Raw genomic sequence first — 13,266 nt, forward strand, 5'->3', positions numbered from 1 at the left:
AAGATATGCCTCGTCATATTTTCTGCATTTAGCTTTTAAATGACCAGCACCTGCCTGGGTCTGTGTGACTTCATCTATGGCTTTTCTCTTCCCTTTCACAAACCGATCCATCTCCCATTCTAAATTACGTCCTTTGGCTGTTTACTGTTTTATTTCTTTTCTTTTTCTGCTGGTGGCCTGCGCTCGACTTGAAGCAGCGCTGCTTAGAACGATGGGTGTGTCATCAAAGTACCGCGAGAGCTATAAGAGAGCGCAGACGTCTCCTTATGCTTTCTCTCGCCGTACTTTGATGTCATACACCGATCTGATCTTCAAGTCGAACACACCTTTTTACTCTCGCGTGTCACGTGACCGTGTAATCGCAGTCTCTGCGATTGAAAAATCGCATAATTTCATATCGCGATATTATCGCAAATGCAATTAATTGTTCAGCCCTACTCTACACTGCTCAAAACTCATGTTTGAATCGTCAGTGGCAAATTCAGCGGCGGCCTAGAGTTAGCGAAGGCCGATTTGAGTGAGCAGAGGCAGGCGGGCTTGAGAACGGCGCAGCCGGTGGATTCGACGAAGGAGTGGCCACCACATGGGACGACCCCGGGCTGGACTCCGCTTCGTCCTCTTTTGGAAGACCAAACAAAGTAGTTTCGCTTTCACAACAAAACACAAAGCGTCTTCACGACATGGCGGCAGCAACAATAGTACAGCGAGAATAAAAGTTACGCCTTCTTTCTTGTGTGAACATTTGGGCGGCGTTATGCAAATCTTCCCACATCGTGACGTAGATATGTGGGTGCATGTTAGAACGAGCCGTTTTAGGTAGGCGTGGTTGACTCTGAACTTTTATAAAGAATATCTCTTTGGATTTGAGACTTTAGTCTTTGCAACTTTACAATCCAGGATCAGGAAACAGTCCTCCATAAAATGTGCTGCACACATCTGAATATTTGGGTTAAACTGTTCTGGAACAGTGTTGTAAATACAACTTAACGTCTCAAGTTACGTATGTAACCCTAGTTCCTCGAGGGAACGAGACCCTGCATCGAAAATGCTAGGGGAACGCCTTCGGCTACGCACGCTCTGAATCACATGTGAAATCAGTCCAATAGCTGAACGGGACATCACGGCGGATGACGTCATGACCAGGAAGCTATAAAAGCACGTGCCGCGGAGCCAGCGTCAGCTTCTAGGAATGAAGCAAGCGCCGGCAGGGACGCCGGAAGTATGACACCGAGACGCAGCGTCTCGTTCCCTCGAGGAACTAGGGTTACATACATAACCTGAGACGTTCCTCTTCAGGAACTCGAGCTGCGTTTAAAACGCTAGGGGAACGAGAATGCCCACGCCGCCAGACTTCCAAGTCTCTGCCTAGTGTGGAAGACTGCACAACTAGGGCGAGAGAACGTAAGAGCTGGGAGTGGCTCGCATGTCTAGCTCATAAAACCTAACAAAGGTAAGGGGCGTGGACCAACCCGCAGCGTTGCAGATGTCTTGTATCGGCACACCCGCTAAGAAAGCCTTAGAGGCTGCCACACTTCGAGTCGAGTGAGCCTTGACCCCTAACGGCGAGGGGAGATCAGAGGACTCATAACATAAGGAGATGGCATCCACTATCCACCGACTGAGGGTCTGCTTAGTTGCTGGAAGACCTCTCTTAGGGGGACCGTAGAACACAAGCAACTGGTCCGCCCTCCTCCACAGGGCAGCTCTGTGGACGTATGCATCCAGTGCTCGCACTGGACACATGGATGCGTTATGCAAATCTTCCCACATCGTGACGTAGATTTGTGGGGGCGTGTTAGAACGAGCCATTTTAGGTAGGCGTGGTTGACTCTGAACTTTTATAAAGAATATCTCTTTGGATTTGAGACTTTAGTCTTTGCAACTTTACAGATCTTCTTTATGCACCAAGAGCTTGTAACACTCCAAAGAGAAAGGAAAAATTGAAATCGCATCATATGACCCCTTTAATAATTTTTTTTTTACCATTTTTTTATTACAATTCCCATATTGTCAAATCTTGTTTGGGTTTCACTGTATTTATACCCGCCTTGAAATACATTTCATTTACTTGTATGAGTAGTTTTGTGCAATCAAACTGTCTGTGTTAAGTGTATTTGTGTGGCATTGCTTGTCAGGTCTGTCAAACATGATGTCAGATGGAGAGTTCCTGAGAACGAGCTGCGGATCACCAAATTACGCTGCACCAGAGGTCATCTCAGGAAGGTGAGGTCAATTTTATTATAGTCAACCAGCTCATGTACATACAAAAAGTGTTGATATGTGCTATACTTAAAGGAACAGCCCTTTTGCTGCTAATTTACTCCCTCAAGCCATCCAAAATATAGATGAGTTTATTTCTTCATTGATACAGATTTGGACCATATTTTTTTTATTACTTGCATGACTTACTCACAAAATTAATCATCTGCAGTGAATGATTGCAGTCAGAATAAGAGTACAAACAGGTGATAAAAAAAACAATTCACAACTCACAAGTAATCCACACGACTCCAGTCCATCAATTTATGTCTTATGAAGTGAAAAGCTGTGTGTTTGTAATAATCCATCGACTTTTTAACTTTAAACCGTTGCTTCGGGCTGAACTACATATCCTCTATCCATAATATTGGTTTCTCGTCTGAATCAGGAGAGAAATATGCACGGATCAAGCACTGTTTACAAGCAAAAACAGTCCAAAACACTTCTAAACAGATATGTTTGTAGATTTTGATGTGAGAGAACAACAGGGGATGGACTTTTCACCAGAGGAAGCGTTAATATGGATTACTATTTTGGCCAGAAGCGATGGTGTTACACCATGATAATGGATTTGTTTCTCACAAAAACTCAGCTTTTCTCTTCACAAGACTTTAATTGATGGACTGGAGTGGTGTGGATTACTTGTGGATTATTGTGATGTTTTTAATCAGCTGTTTGGACTCTCATTCTGACGGCACCCATTCACTGCAGAGGATCCATTGGTGAGCAAGTGATGTAATGCAAAATTTCTCGAAATCTGTTAAGATGAAGAAAAAAATCATCTACATATTAGATGGCCCACGGTAAAGTCAGTTTTAAGAAATTTTTAAACTATTCATTTAATTCTGATAGTCAAAGGTCTGGCTTGTAGGACCAGCAGTCCAGCAAACCATAGCTAGCTGTGTGCTTTGTAGTATGGACTGCTTGGATACACTGCACATAAATATTATATAAATTTTTTATGTAATACTGATTGTCTTCTTGTTCTTTACATTGCTTCAGCTTCAGCAATGAAACTTCAGCTTCATTCAGACTGATAGACATGTAGAGACAATGTGGAAGCACACATACTCATTCAGTAACGTATATGTTGTGTTTTAGGCTGTATGCTGGTCCAGAGGTGGACATCTGGAGCTGTGGCGTCATTCTCTATGCACTGCTCTGTGGGACTCTGCCGTTTGATGACGAGCACGTGCCCACACTCTTCAAAAAGATCCGTGGAGGGGTCTTCTACATCCCAGAATACCTCAACCGCTCAGTGGCCAGTCTACTTATGCTCATGTTGCAAGTGGACCCACTAAAGAGAGCTACTATCAAAGACATCAGGTTATTAGTTAAAACACTTCTTGAACTTATTTTTTAAAGGGTCGTAAACTACCTTTTTATTATTATTATTATTTTGTACTGTTCTCTGAGGTCAAAAAACGTAATTTAGAAGTAATATATTAAATTTCACTAGCCACACCCAGGTAGGAATGGGTACCGAAACCCGGTATTTAATCGGTCCCGGGGCTTCCACACGAGTGTTCTTCATCTTTTTTCCTGACAGTTCGCGAGAGAGGGGACGGCATTTTGCGTGATGTCGACCTGCGAATGCAGACACGATGGCTGGATTGCGTTTACATTACACTGAGATCCGATTACAATGCGTCCTCGACTACCTCTGGACCAGGACACGCTGATCGAATAACATTCCGATCAGAAGCGCGTTTACACTTGTCTTTTCAATGTGTATGTGGACAACATCCGGATACAGGTCGCATGTTAATGCCAAGTGTAAATGATAGAGGAGAGAACTAAACATTCAAACGTCTGCTTACACTTTAGGCCTGTGGCTGTTTTATTAAGCTAATTTTATTTTATTTTTTTATTTAGATTTTGGCTTTTTAGGATTATAGCCGCATTTCTTCTAGCACAACTTTTTTCCCTTCACAGCGGTGCGCATTCGTTCCTCCCTAAAACCCAAACTTAAAGTCAGAATCAGCACAATCGGTGATTGTTGAAAAAAGGCCGTCTTATACTGTTGCTAAATTGCGGGACATGTTTGATAATAAAACGTTGAAAGCACAATCCGCACAATAGATGCTGTTCCCCAGGCTGAAATGTGTGAAAAATTGTAATATATATATATATATATATATACTGTATATATATTATAAAAATGTTTTTTTTTTTACCAAAACATTTTAATATTTAAAAGAAGACATCCAGGAACATATTTGTTGTTTTGAGTTTTTAATCAATTCATTATTGGATGTTCAATATTTTACCCATACTTCAACTAGGGCTGAGTAAAAATATGTATTTTATGTTTAATTGCAGTCTTGACTTGAACTTACCCTTAAAAATTATATAAATAATATAACCGATATATAACATGAATAATACTTAATAATTCTTCAAATCCAAACATAAATGTTGTGCGATTAGTAGTGTAATAAATACACGATTAATACAGTACTATTGTATTGTATTTTACAGTACTTTTATTTTCTTCCCTCCTGCATGACAGAGAGGATGAGTGGTTTAAGCAGGACCTTCCTTGCTACCTCTTCCCTGAGGACCCCTCGTACGACGCCACAGTGGTGGACGAGGAGGCCGTGCACGAGGTGTGTGAGAAGTTTGAGTGCACTGAAGCCGAAGTACTGAGCAGCCTCTACAGCGGAGACCCTCAAGACCAGCTGGCCGTGGCGTACCACCTCATCATCGACAACCGCCGCATTATGAACCAGGCCAGCGAGTTCTACCTGGCCTCCAGTCCCCCAACCTGCTCCTTCATGGAGGAGGGCATGCCTCTGCCACCAGGGGTCAAACCTCACCCCGAACGGATGCCCCCGCTCCTGGCCGACAGCCCGAAGGCACGGTGCCCTCTGGACGCCCTCAACACCACTCGACCCAAACCGCTGGCAGTAAAGAAAGCAAAATGGCACCTTGGCATACGGAGCCAGAGCAAACCTTACGACATCATGGCTGAGGTTTATCGTGCCATGAAACAGCTGGAGTATGAATGGAAAGTGAGTGGCTCAGAAACACACAGATATTCTTGTTGGACTAGTGAGAATATAGATGTGTTATTGTATCGGTTGTGGTGGGATTTAGGTGGTGAACCCCTATCACCTGAGAGTGCGCCGGAAGAATCCTGTCACTGGGAATTTGGTGAAGATGAGTCTGCAGCTCTACCAGGTGGACAATCGTAGCTACCTGCTCGACTTCAAGAGCATTGATGGTGAGCATCAATCAGACGGTCTTTTCAGACTTTTTAATGCCAAGAAAATCCCCCAAAAAATGAGGATGCCCTTGCTGAAATAAAATGGCAGCTATTTATTTTCCTGTACAGAGATCTACTTTTACTGTACAAGAAAAGTAGTATGATATTATAAAATTATAGTTTAGTATTATAGTATAGTATTAAATAATAATATTGTTAAGTTATTCTTCAGAAGAATAGACTTTTAGTTTAATTTAAATTGGCTTTCTGTGACTTTTGGCTTTGTGTACTAAAGGCAAAACAAATTAGGATCTATGTTGAAAAAAACATTTATATATGGGAAATATGTACTTTGAAAACAACAAAAACTGAACTGGGTTGGTAAGATTTTTTTTTTTTCAATGAAATATTAAAAAAATTATGCTCACCAAGTCAGCATTTTTTAAATCAAAAATACAACAAAAACAGTAATATTGTGAAATAGGACTATAATTTAAATTAACTGTTTTTATTTTAATATATTTTAAAGTTTCATTAATTCCAGTAATGGTATAGCAGTCAATACTCCTGTCTTCAGTGTCACATGATCCTTCAGAAATCATTCTAATATGATGACTTTTCTTATTATTTTCAATATTGAAAACCGTTGTGCTGATTTATATTTTTGTGGAAACAGAGATTTTTTATGATACTTTGATGAACAGAAAGAAAAGCATAGCATTAATACTTTTTTATTTTATTTTTGCAACATTATAAATGTCTTTGCGGGTACTTATTACCAATTCAATGTGTCCTTGCTGAATAAAAGTACTGATTTCTTTCAATAAACTAAATCTTACTGACCCCAAACTTTAGAAAGACAGTATATTTTAACAGAGAAAAAGAAATAATACTCCTATTTTGTAAAAATAGACTTTAAAATCCTCTGTTGTTTTAATGCGAACAAATGCTTCCATGCTTCCACAAATCGTTGGCATTTGTTATTTCAGTAAAAGATCTGCTTTTTGTCTCTTTTGTCACCTGTACAAAAATCCTAGTTGTTCCTCTGTCCTAGATGCATTGAGCTCATGTGGGCGATGTAGGGTTAATCCAGCCTGTTATTCCTCACAATATCTCTCTAATTGAAATTGAAAAAGTCTGTTGCTCACTTTCAGACGATACGATCGAGCTCAAGTCAGGGTCGTCGACTCCCCAGCGCTCTGGCTCTACGGCCGGCCTCCATCGACCGCGCCTCAGCATCGACTCTGCGACCGTGGCTGTTGAGATGCCCCAGCTGAGCAGCTCTCTGCCGGGCTCTCTGACTGGGAGCACGCCTCTGGCTCCGCGGCAGGGCAGCCACACCATGGACTTCTTCGAAATGTGCGCCAGCCTCATCACTACCCTGGCTCGCTGAGACCCTTGCACACCATCATCTGATGGTCTTTACCTCTTTACAGTTAAAAGGTTAAGGGTTGTGATTTTTGGGGTTGGGGTGCTTTTAGGCCAGTCCCACAGTAGCGACACAAACATACAGTGCCTAAAGAGTTTTTGGACTGACCTACAAATGTATGAAATTTATTGCATTAGTTAACTAATAATAATATCAAAGCCATCAGCAAAGAAGTCGTGAATTTTTTTTTTTACAAAATATCTTAATGGAACATGATCTTTACTTAATATCCTTATGATTTTTGGCATAAAAGAAAAATTGATAATTTTGACACAACAATGTATTGTTGGCTATTGCTACAAATATACCCATGCGACTTATGACTGGTTTTGTGGACCAGGGTCACATATTTAAAAATAATGTAAGACATGGCTTAGGTTTTCACTGAAATAATTACAAATTATTAATATTATTATTAATTTGAATTCTTATTAAGTTATAAATGATAAATTCTGATTATATTCCATTGATGTTTGACAATCAGATTTTTTTTTTTACATAATATGTACCTTTTTTTAACAGTACATTGTTTTTTTATTTTAAACCTACCTTGGATCTTTTTATTTTTAATTTTTAAAAAAATTGTATCTAATGCAATGACATTCATTTTGTCCAAAACCTTTTTAGGGCCGCTTTAACCAGAGGTTCTCCTCATCATCATAAGTTTAAATAATTGAAAAACTATAAACATACTTCTGATTTTATATACACATTTTTTTTTTTTACAATATATATTCTACAGTATATTTATATTCTCATATCAGTCACTTGAGTTGTATAGTTTAGTTTAATAGCTGTTGATTGCAATGATATACCAAAAATAGGTTTATACATACAGAGCAAAGATCATTATTTAATTATATTAGAGATTCTTGCTTATTTTACAAAGAAATCATATCTATCATATTATTTAAGTGGCAATTTATGGAGTGAAGAACTTGAGTGTTCTGGGTTTGGCTTGCAGTCTCCAGAGAGCGTTTATCAGAGAGCAGTGTAAATGCTGTTGCTGTATGTCACAGTGAATCTCTGATGATACACGCCATCTGCAGTGGAAAAGCCTGACCGTGACCTATCTGTGTCTGTCTCAGAGACCTTGCTTACATCATGGGCTGTGCTGCTGCCATAGAAAGACAAATATGCTGGAGGAAGGCAGACCGACCAGCCAAAGAGCTTCAGTGTTGTGCCTTGATATGGCTAAAATTCAAACAGAGAAGAATAGAGACGAAAGAAGTAGAGAATGTGCCAGTCATTGTGTTGATACGAGTGAGCCTTTAATTAGACGGCCTTAAAATATTCCCAATGCTTGAGATTACAGACAGCCAGAAAGACCTTATTAAAGCATTCATCCTGAATGACACATTCAGCTTTATTAAATTCATTTATGCTTTAGAACCTAGATTTGAATACTACATAAAACAATTATTTTATGAATCATCTGACAAAATTAAAGAAAAAAAAACTATATTAATATATTACAATGTTTATGTATTAAAATATATATTTTAGCAATCAAAATGTAATATATGCAGTACGCATTATTAAAGGATTTAGCTAAGCATAATTTAAGTTTAAGATTATATCTATTATATATCAATTTCATTTCTATAGCTGCTACACTACCTGTCTAAAGTTTGGGGTATGTAGGTAAGATTTTTAAATGTTTTCAATGTCTCTCCTGCTTAACAAGGTTGCATTTATTTGATCAAAAATACAGTAAAAAAATGTTAAATATTATTACAATTTAAAATAACTGCTTTCTATATGAATATATTGCAAATTGTTATTTATTTCTGTGATGCAAATGTGAATTTGCGGCAGCATTCAGCAGGAATATGATGATTTGCTGTTCAAGAAACATTTCTAAATTATTATCAATGTTGAAAACGGTTGTGCTGCTTTATATTTTTGTGGAAACCATATTAAACTACCATTCAAACGTTTTGGGGTAAATAAGAAAAAAAAAATAATAATTTCATCAAGGATGCATTAAATTGATCAAAAGTGACAGTAAAGACATTTATCATCTTACTAAAGATTTCTATTTCAAATAAATACTGCCCTTTTGAACTTTATATCCATCAAAGGATCCTGAAAAATAAAACATCACAGTTTCTCTAAAATAAACACATATTCAAATGATTTCTGAAGGATCGTGTGACACTAAAGATTGGAGTTATGATGCTGAAAATTCAGCATAGCATCACAGAAATAAATGACATTTTGCAATATATTGACATAGAAAACAGTTGTTTTCATTTGTAATAATATTTCACAATTTTTACCGTATTTTGGATCAAATAAATGCAGCCATTCAAAGAGAAGAGACATTCAAAAACATACAGAAATCTGTATCAATCCCAAACTTTTGAAGTAGACTTGCTTAAACATTATATAGGTGGTGTGTATCTGATGAGAACATATAAAGTGACCCAAGCCAAGAGCATTTAGAAGAGCGTCACGTGACCCCCTTCCCTGGGATGCCTTAAATAGATTGTGAACTTTATTGTTTCTAATCGAATATGCTTTAACATATGTTTATGCGTGTGGTTGTTTGTATGGAGTAGATACAATGTACTTATTAGTTACACATTTATTCTTTATTTAAGCTCACCTCTGAAGTGTTACTTGTGAACAAACAACAAAAGAAGTGGGGATTCAGAAAGTGGATTTGTTGTAGTTGTCTTTGTGCCAACGTGTATGAATGGACAACTACAACACAGCCTGCCAGGAAATAGCAGTGGAAGATGACTGAAAATGAGAGGAATGAATACTATATGCAGATTATACACTATGAGAAATCATTCAATCAAACACAGCAGCCAAAAAAAAGAGGTTTTCGGTTCAATCATTTGAATCAAACATTTGTATTTGTTTTGAATTAGTAACAAGCTAGATCTCAGTCATTTTCACATTCAGTCCTGCTGGTTCATAATTCATAAGGACAAACTTGATCACAAATTGTATTTGTAAGGAATGGTTGAATGGCTAGCGTTGTGTGCATGAGCAGAGCGTTTGTGTGTTTTGTATAAGTATGCTGGATTTTTGTGATACACGGCTGCTGTTGTACCATTTTAACTCAACGTAAAACAGAAAGATGGAACGTTCTCGCAGAAATCGCTTCATATCATTTATATGAAATGCAATAGATGTGATGCCTCTAAAAAGTTTAACGGTTATGCATAAACTACACTGCTGGGGGATGTTTTTTTGTGATTACCGGAGAAGATTAGACTGGATTATGGTGTTGTTTTCGTGGAAAAATATTGCACAGTCTGAAATTCTTTAGAGAAGTTAAAGCCTTTGCGCATTCTTAACATTTTCCCCACAAATCCCAAGTTCACTCCAGGTCGTTTTGAGGATCAGTGCGACTTTTTGGAGGGGGGGGGGGGGGGGGAAATGTACTGATGTAAAGCTTGAGAAAATAGACTGGTTTAGGGAGCTTATCGCTCCCTGCTGCTGGACTTTGCTATTACATTAAAGCAGCACTATGTAACTTTTTCTCTGTTCAAAATTTGCAATATGTATATAATGAGCGAGTACATCATGAATTCATCTTCCAAACTGTGTTTTTGTCTTATTCCGAAACACTACCGTACACTTATAATAAGTACTTATATTTGGACTATTGTAGCCTGGTCGGGTCGTCACCGCTGCGGAGTAACACATACCTGCGTGAATCCCCATAGACATAAACTTAGATGGAATGTTCTTCCGCGGGATGTGTGCAGTTCTGTTTATTAACCGCTAGAGTGCCAAAAGTTACATAGTGCTGCTTTAAAGGGATAGATCACCCAAAAACGAAATCGTTTAACTCATTCATGTCGGTCTAAACATGTATGAGGTTCTTTCTTCTGTTGAACACAAAAGAAGGTATTTTGAAGAATGCTGCTGGTAACCAAACAGTTGATGGTAGCCATTGACTTCTATAGTATTTTTAACCATACAATGGAAGCTAGTGGCTACCAGCAATTATTTGGTAACCAGCATTCTTCAAAATATCTTCTTTTGTGTTCAACGGAAGAAAGAAACTCATACATGTTTGGAAAAAGTGGTGGGTGAGTAAACAATGACAGAATTTTCATTTTTGGGTGAACTATCTCTTCAGTATCAGATTTGGATGGGAATGGCAGGAATGTGTGCGTGCTTCATGCAGTTGTGGATAGTATTTGTCATATTTAGAGGCGAGATAGCAAAAGTCTCTTATGTCAGTTTAATGTCTGTTATATCAGCCTTATTGCTTTTTTTTGTGGAAACTGGTCAGAAACTTTACGGCCCCCATTAGTTTGACAGGGGCGTTTGTGTGACGGCCATGGCTTCAGCTCATGTTCAGTGTTTTTTGTCTATGTAGAGGCGTTTGTGCTGGATATTATACCCTCCCTCTCTCTCCAGTGTATGTGTTTTCTGCCTGTTCCCGAGCCCTGCTGGGAGACGACCTCTGCCTGTCAGTGTCTACATGTCTGTACTGTACATGTGTGCGTGTCACTTCCTGTCTGTGTGTGCGGTTTAAATTTGAAAAGTTATGCACTGCATGGTGTTCCTGTTCTGATTTGCACTTTAATTTTTATTGTTAAAAAGAAAAAAAGGGAAAATAAAGCGCTATATGCATTTTGGAGTTTGTGTCGTTATTTTGATTTAATTTGAAAAAGTATATACCGGTGTGTGTGTGTGTGTGTGTGTGTATATATATATATATATATATTAGCATGTTATGTGTAATTATCATATCTATTTTTAATTAAATAATGATGCATTAATTAAATTATTTTACACTACTCTTTAAAAGTTTGAGGTCAGTAAGACTTTTTTTTTAGACTAAAGACTTTTATTTAGCTAGTATGCATTACAATTGATCAAAAGTGACAGTAAAGACATTTACAATTTTACCAAAAAAAGTTCAATTTCAAACCAATGCTGTTCTTTGGAACTTTCTATTCTTTAAGTATAATGTTTTCCACAAAAATGAATGAATGAGTAAATAAAAACGGTTCCATTTTAGATCATAATGAGAAATGTTTCTTGAGCAGAAAATCAGCATATTAGAATGATTTCTGAAGGATCTGAACACTATCATGCGTGACACTGAACTTTGCATCACAGCAATAAATTACATTTTCAACATTTGACATTTTTACTTTTACTGTATTTTTGATCAAATAAATGCAGCCTTGGTGAGCATAAGAGACATTTGAAAACATCTGACAGACTCCAAACATTTGAATCCTTTACTTAAAATAAACAGAGCAACTATTTTGAAATAACAAAGGCTGAAGATACACAACTGTGTCATGTATCGTCTTCACCAGAAAACTTTTACAAAATAAACAACACTTAAACTTGCACTACAAGCACGAGCATATTTTCCCTCATGTAGAGTAACCTTGAAGACTGGGAATACTTAAACATGCTTGTAAAATATAAAACAAATAATATAATACTAATTCATCTAATACAAATACAAAGTATGTTTATAAAAACCTTTAAATTGCAATTCTAAACTTCTAAGTAAATGATACCACAAAAATAATGATGACTTAGGAACTGCATTTTAATGTTGACATTGCAATAAACTGTTAAAACTGAACCCAGATGTGAAGCTGTTTTAACCTGCGCAAGCTGTCATTTTTTTTTATTCAAATTGTTTAATTAAGGATTTTAAAATTATCAGACAACCTCAGACTAGACAGACTGTCTTTGCCACATAACTCATAACTAACACTTAGATCTAATGGTTTAAATAATCCGAAGAGCTTCTCACCACACCATACATGGGCCTTTTTTCACAGAATGAACATATTATGCATGAATATAGAAGAACTCGCCTGCAGCCACTTACAGACTGATGCACAATCACAAACATAATTCTTCCCACTTGACAGACACGTCTCCGTTTGAGCTTGTGTGGGTGACAATTACTGTGGTGCTCATCAAAACACAGCCCACAGGAGGGTTATGAACTCAGAAACAGTGAAGATCCAGCGCAGTTCGTCTTTCCCCCTCGCAGCTGGAGTTATTTGACTATTTTGAGACGAGTTTGATTGGCCTAGAATAGACAAACATGTTCTCTAAAATGTCAGTAAACATCATTGTAGCCTAAAAAGGCCAGAGGTTAGGAATAACCAGGGAAAAATTTATAGCAAGCACTAAATGTTCAAAAGTCAAGGGGGAAGTAAAAAAAAGACTAAGAATAATCTATCTTTCCATATGAATATATAAGGAAGAGAGAGGCTAGTTGTCACATTATATTTGAGGCGATTTTATCCTCAATTTTTTAAAGGCTAAAAGTATGTATAATAACTATATATATATATATATATATATATATATATATATGTGTGTGTGTGTGTGTGTGTGTGTATATATATATATATAT

The 13,266-nt window shown here is 37.6% G+C and overlaps 2 protein-coding genes across 5 annotated transcripts in view; one reads left to right on the forward strand and one right to left on the reverse strand.

The window, feature by feature from the left end:
• prkaa2 (protein kinase, AMP-activated, alpha 2 catalytic subunit) overlaps positions 1-7,069 on the forward strand; it is a 22,597-nt gene extending 15,528 nt beyond the window's left edge. For both annotated transcript variants that reach the window (XM_016267028.1, XM_016267029.1), the window contains 5 exons: positions 2,136-2,223; positions 3,361-3,585; positions 4,772-5,273; positions 5,359-5,485; positions 6,622-7,069. In XM_016267028.1, the coding sequence (XP_016122514.1) occupies positions 2,136-2,223; positions 3,361-3,585; positions 4,772-5,273; positions 5,359-5,485; positions 6,622-6,860 (1,181 nt within the window). In that variant the 3' untranslated portion in view covers positions 6,861-7,069. The remainder of the gene's footprint in view (positions 1-2,135; positions 2,224-3,360; positions 3,586-4,771; positions 5,274-5,358; positions 5,486-6,621) is intronic.
• Positions 7,070-12,068: 4,999 nt separating this feature from the next.
• Positions 12,069-13,266, reverse strand: part of LOC107581464 (proteoglycan 4) — a 14,521-nt gene continuing 13,323 nt past the window's right edge. For all 3 annotated transcript variants that reach the window (XM_016267034.1, XM_016267033.1, XM_016267032.1), the window contains exon 19: positions 12,069-12,936. In XM_016267034.1, coding sequence (XP_016122520.1) covers positions 12,912-12,936 — 25 coding nt within the window. In that variant the 3' untranslated portion in view covers positions 12,069-12,911. The remainder of the gene's footprint in view (positions 12,937-13,266) is intronic.

This window comes from Sinocyclocheilus grahami, unplaced genomic scaffold (genome assembly GCF_001515645.1).
Source record: "Sinocyclocheilus grahami isolate Dianchi unplaced genomic scaffold, SAMN03320097.WGS_v1.1 scaffold35.1, whole genome shotgun sequence".
In the NCBI taxonomy this organism is placed as follows: Eukaryota; Metazoa; Chordata; class Actinopteri; order Cypriniformes; family Cyprinidae; genus Sinocyclocheilus; species Sinocyclocheilus grahami.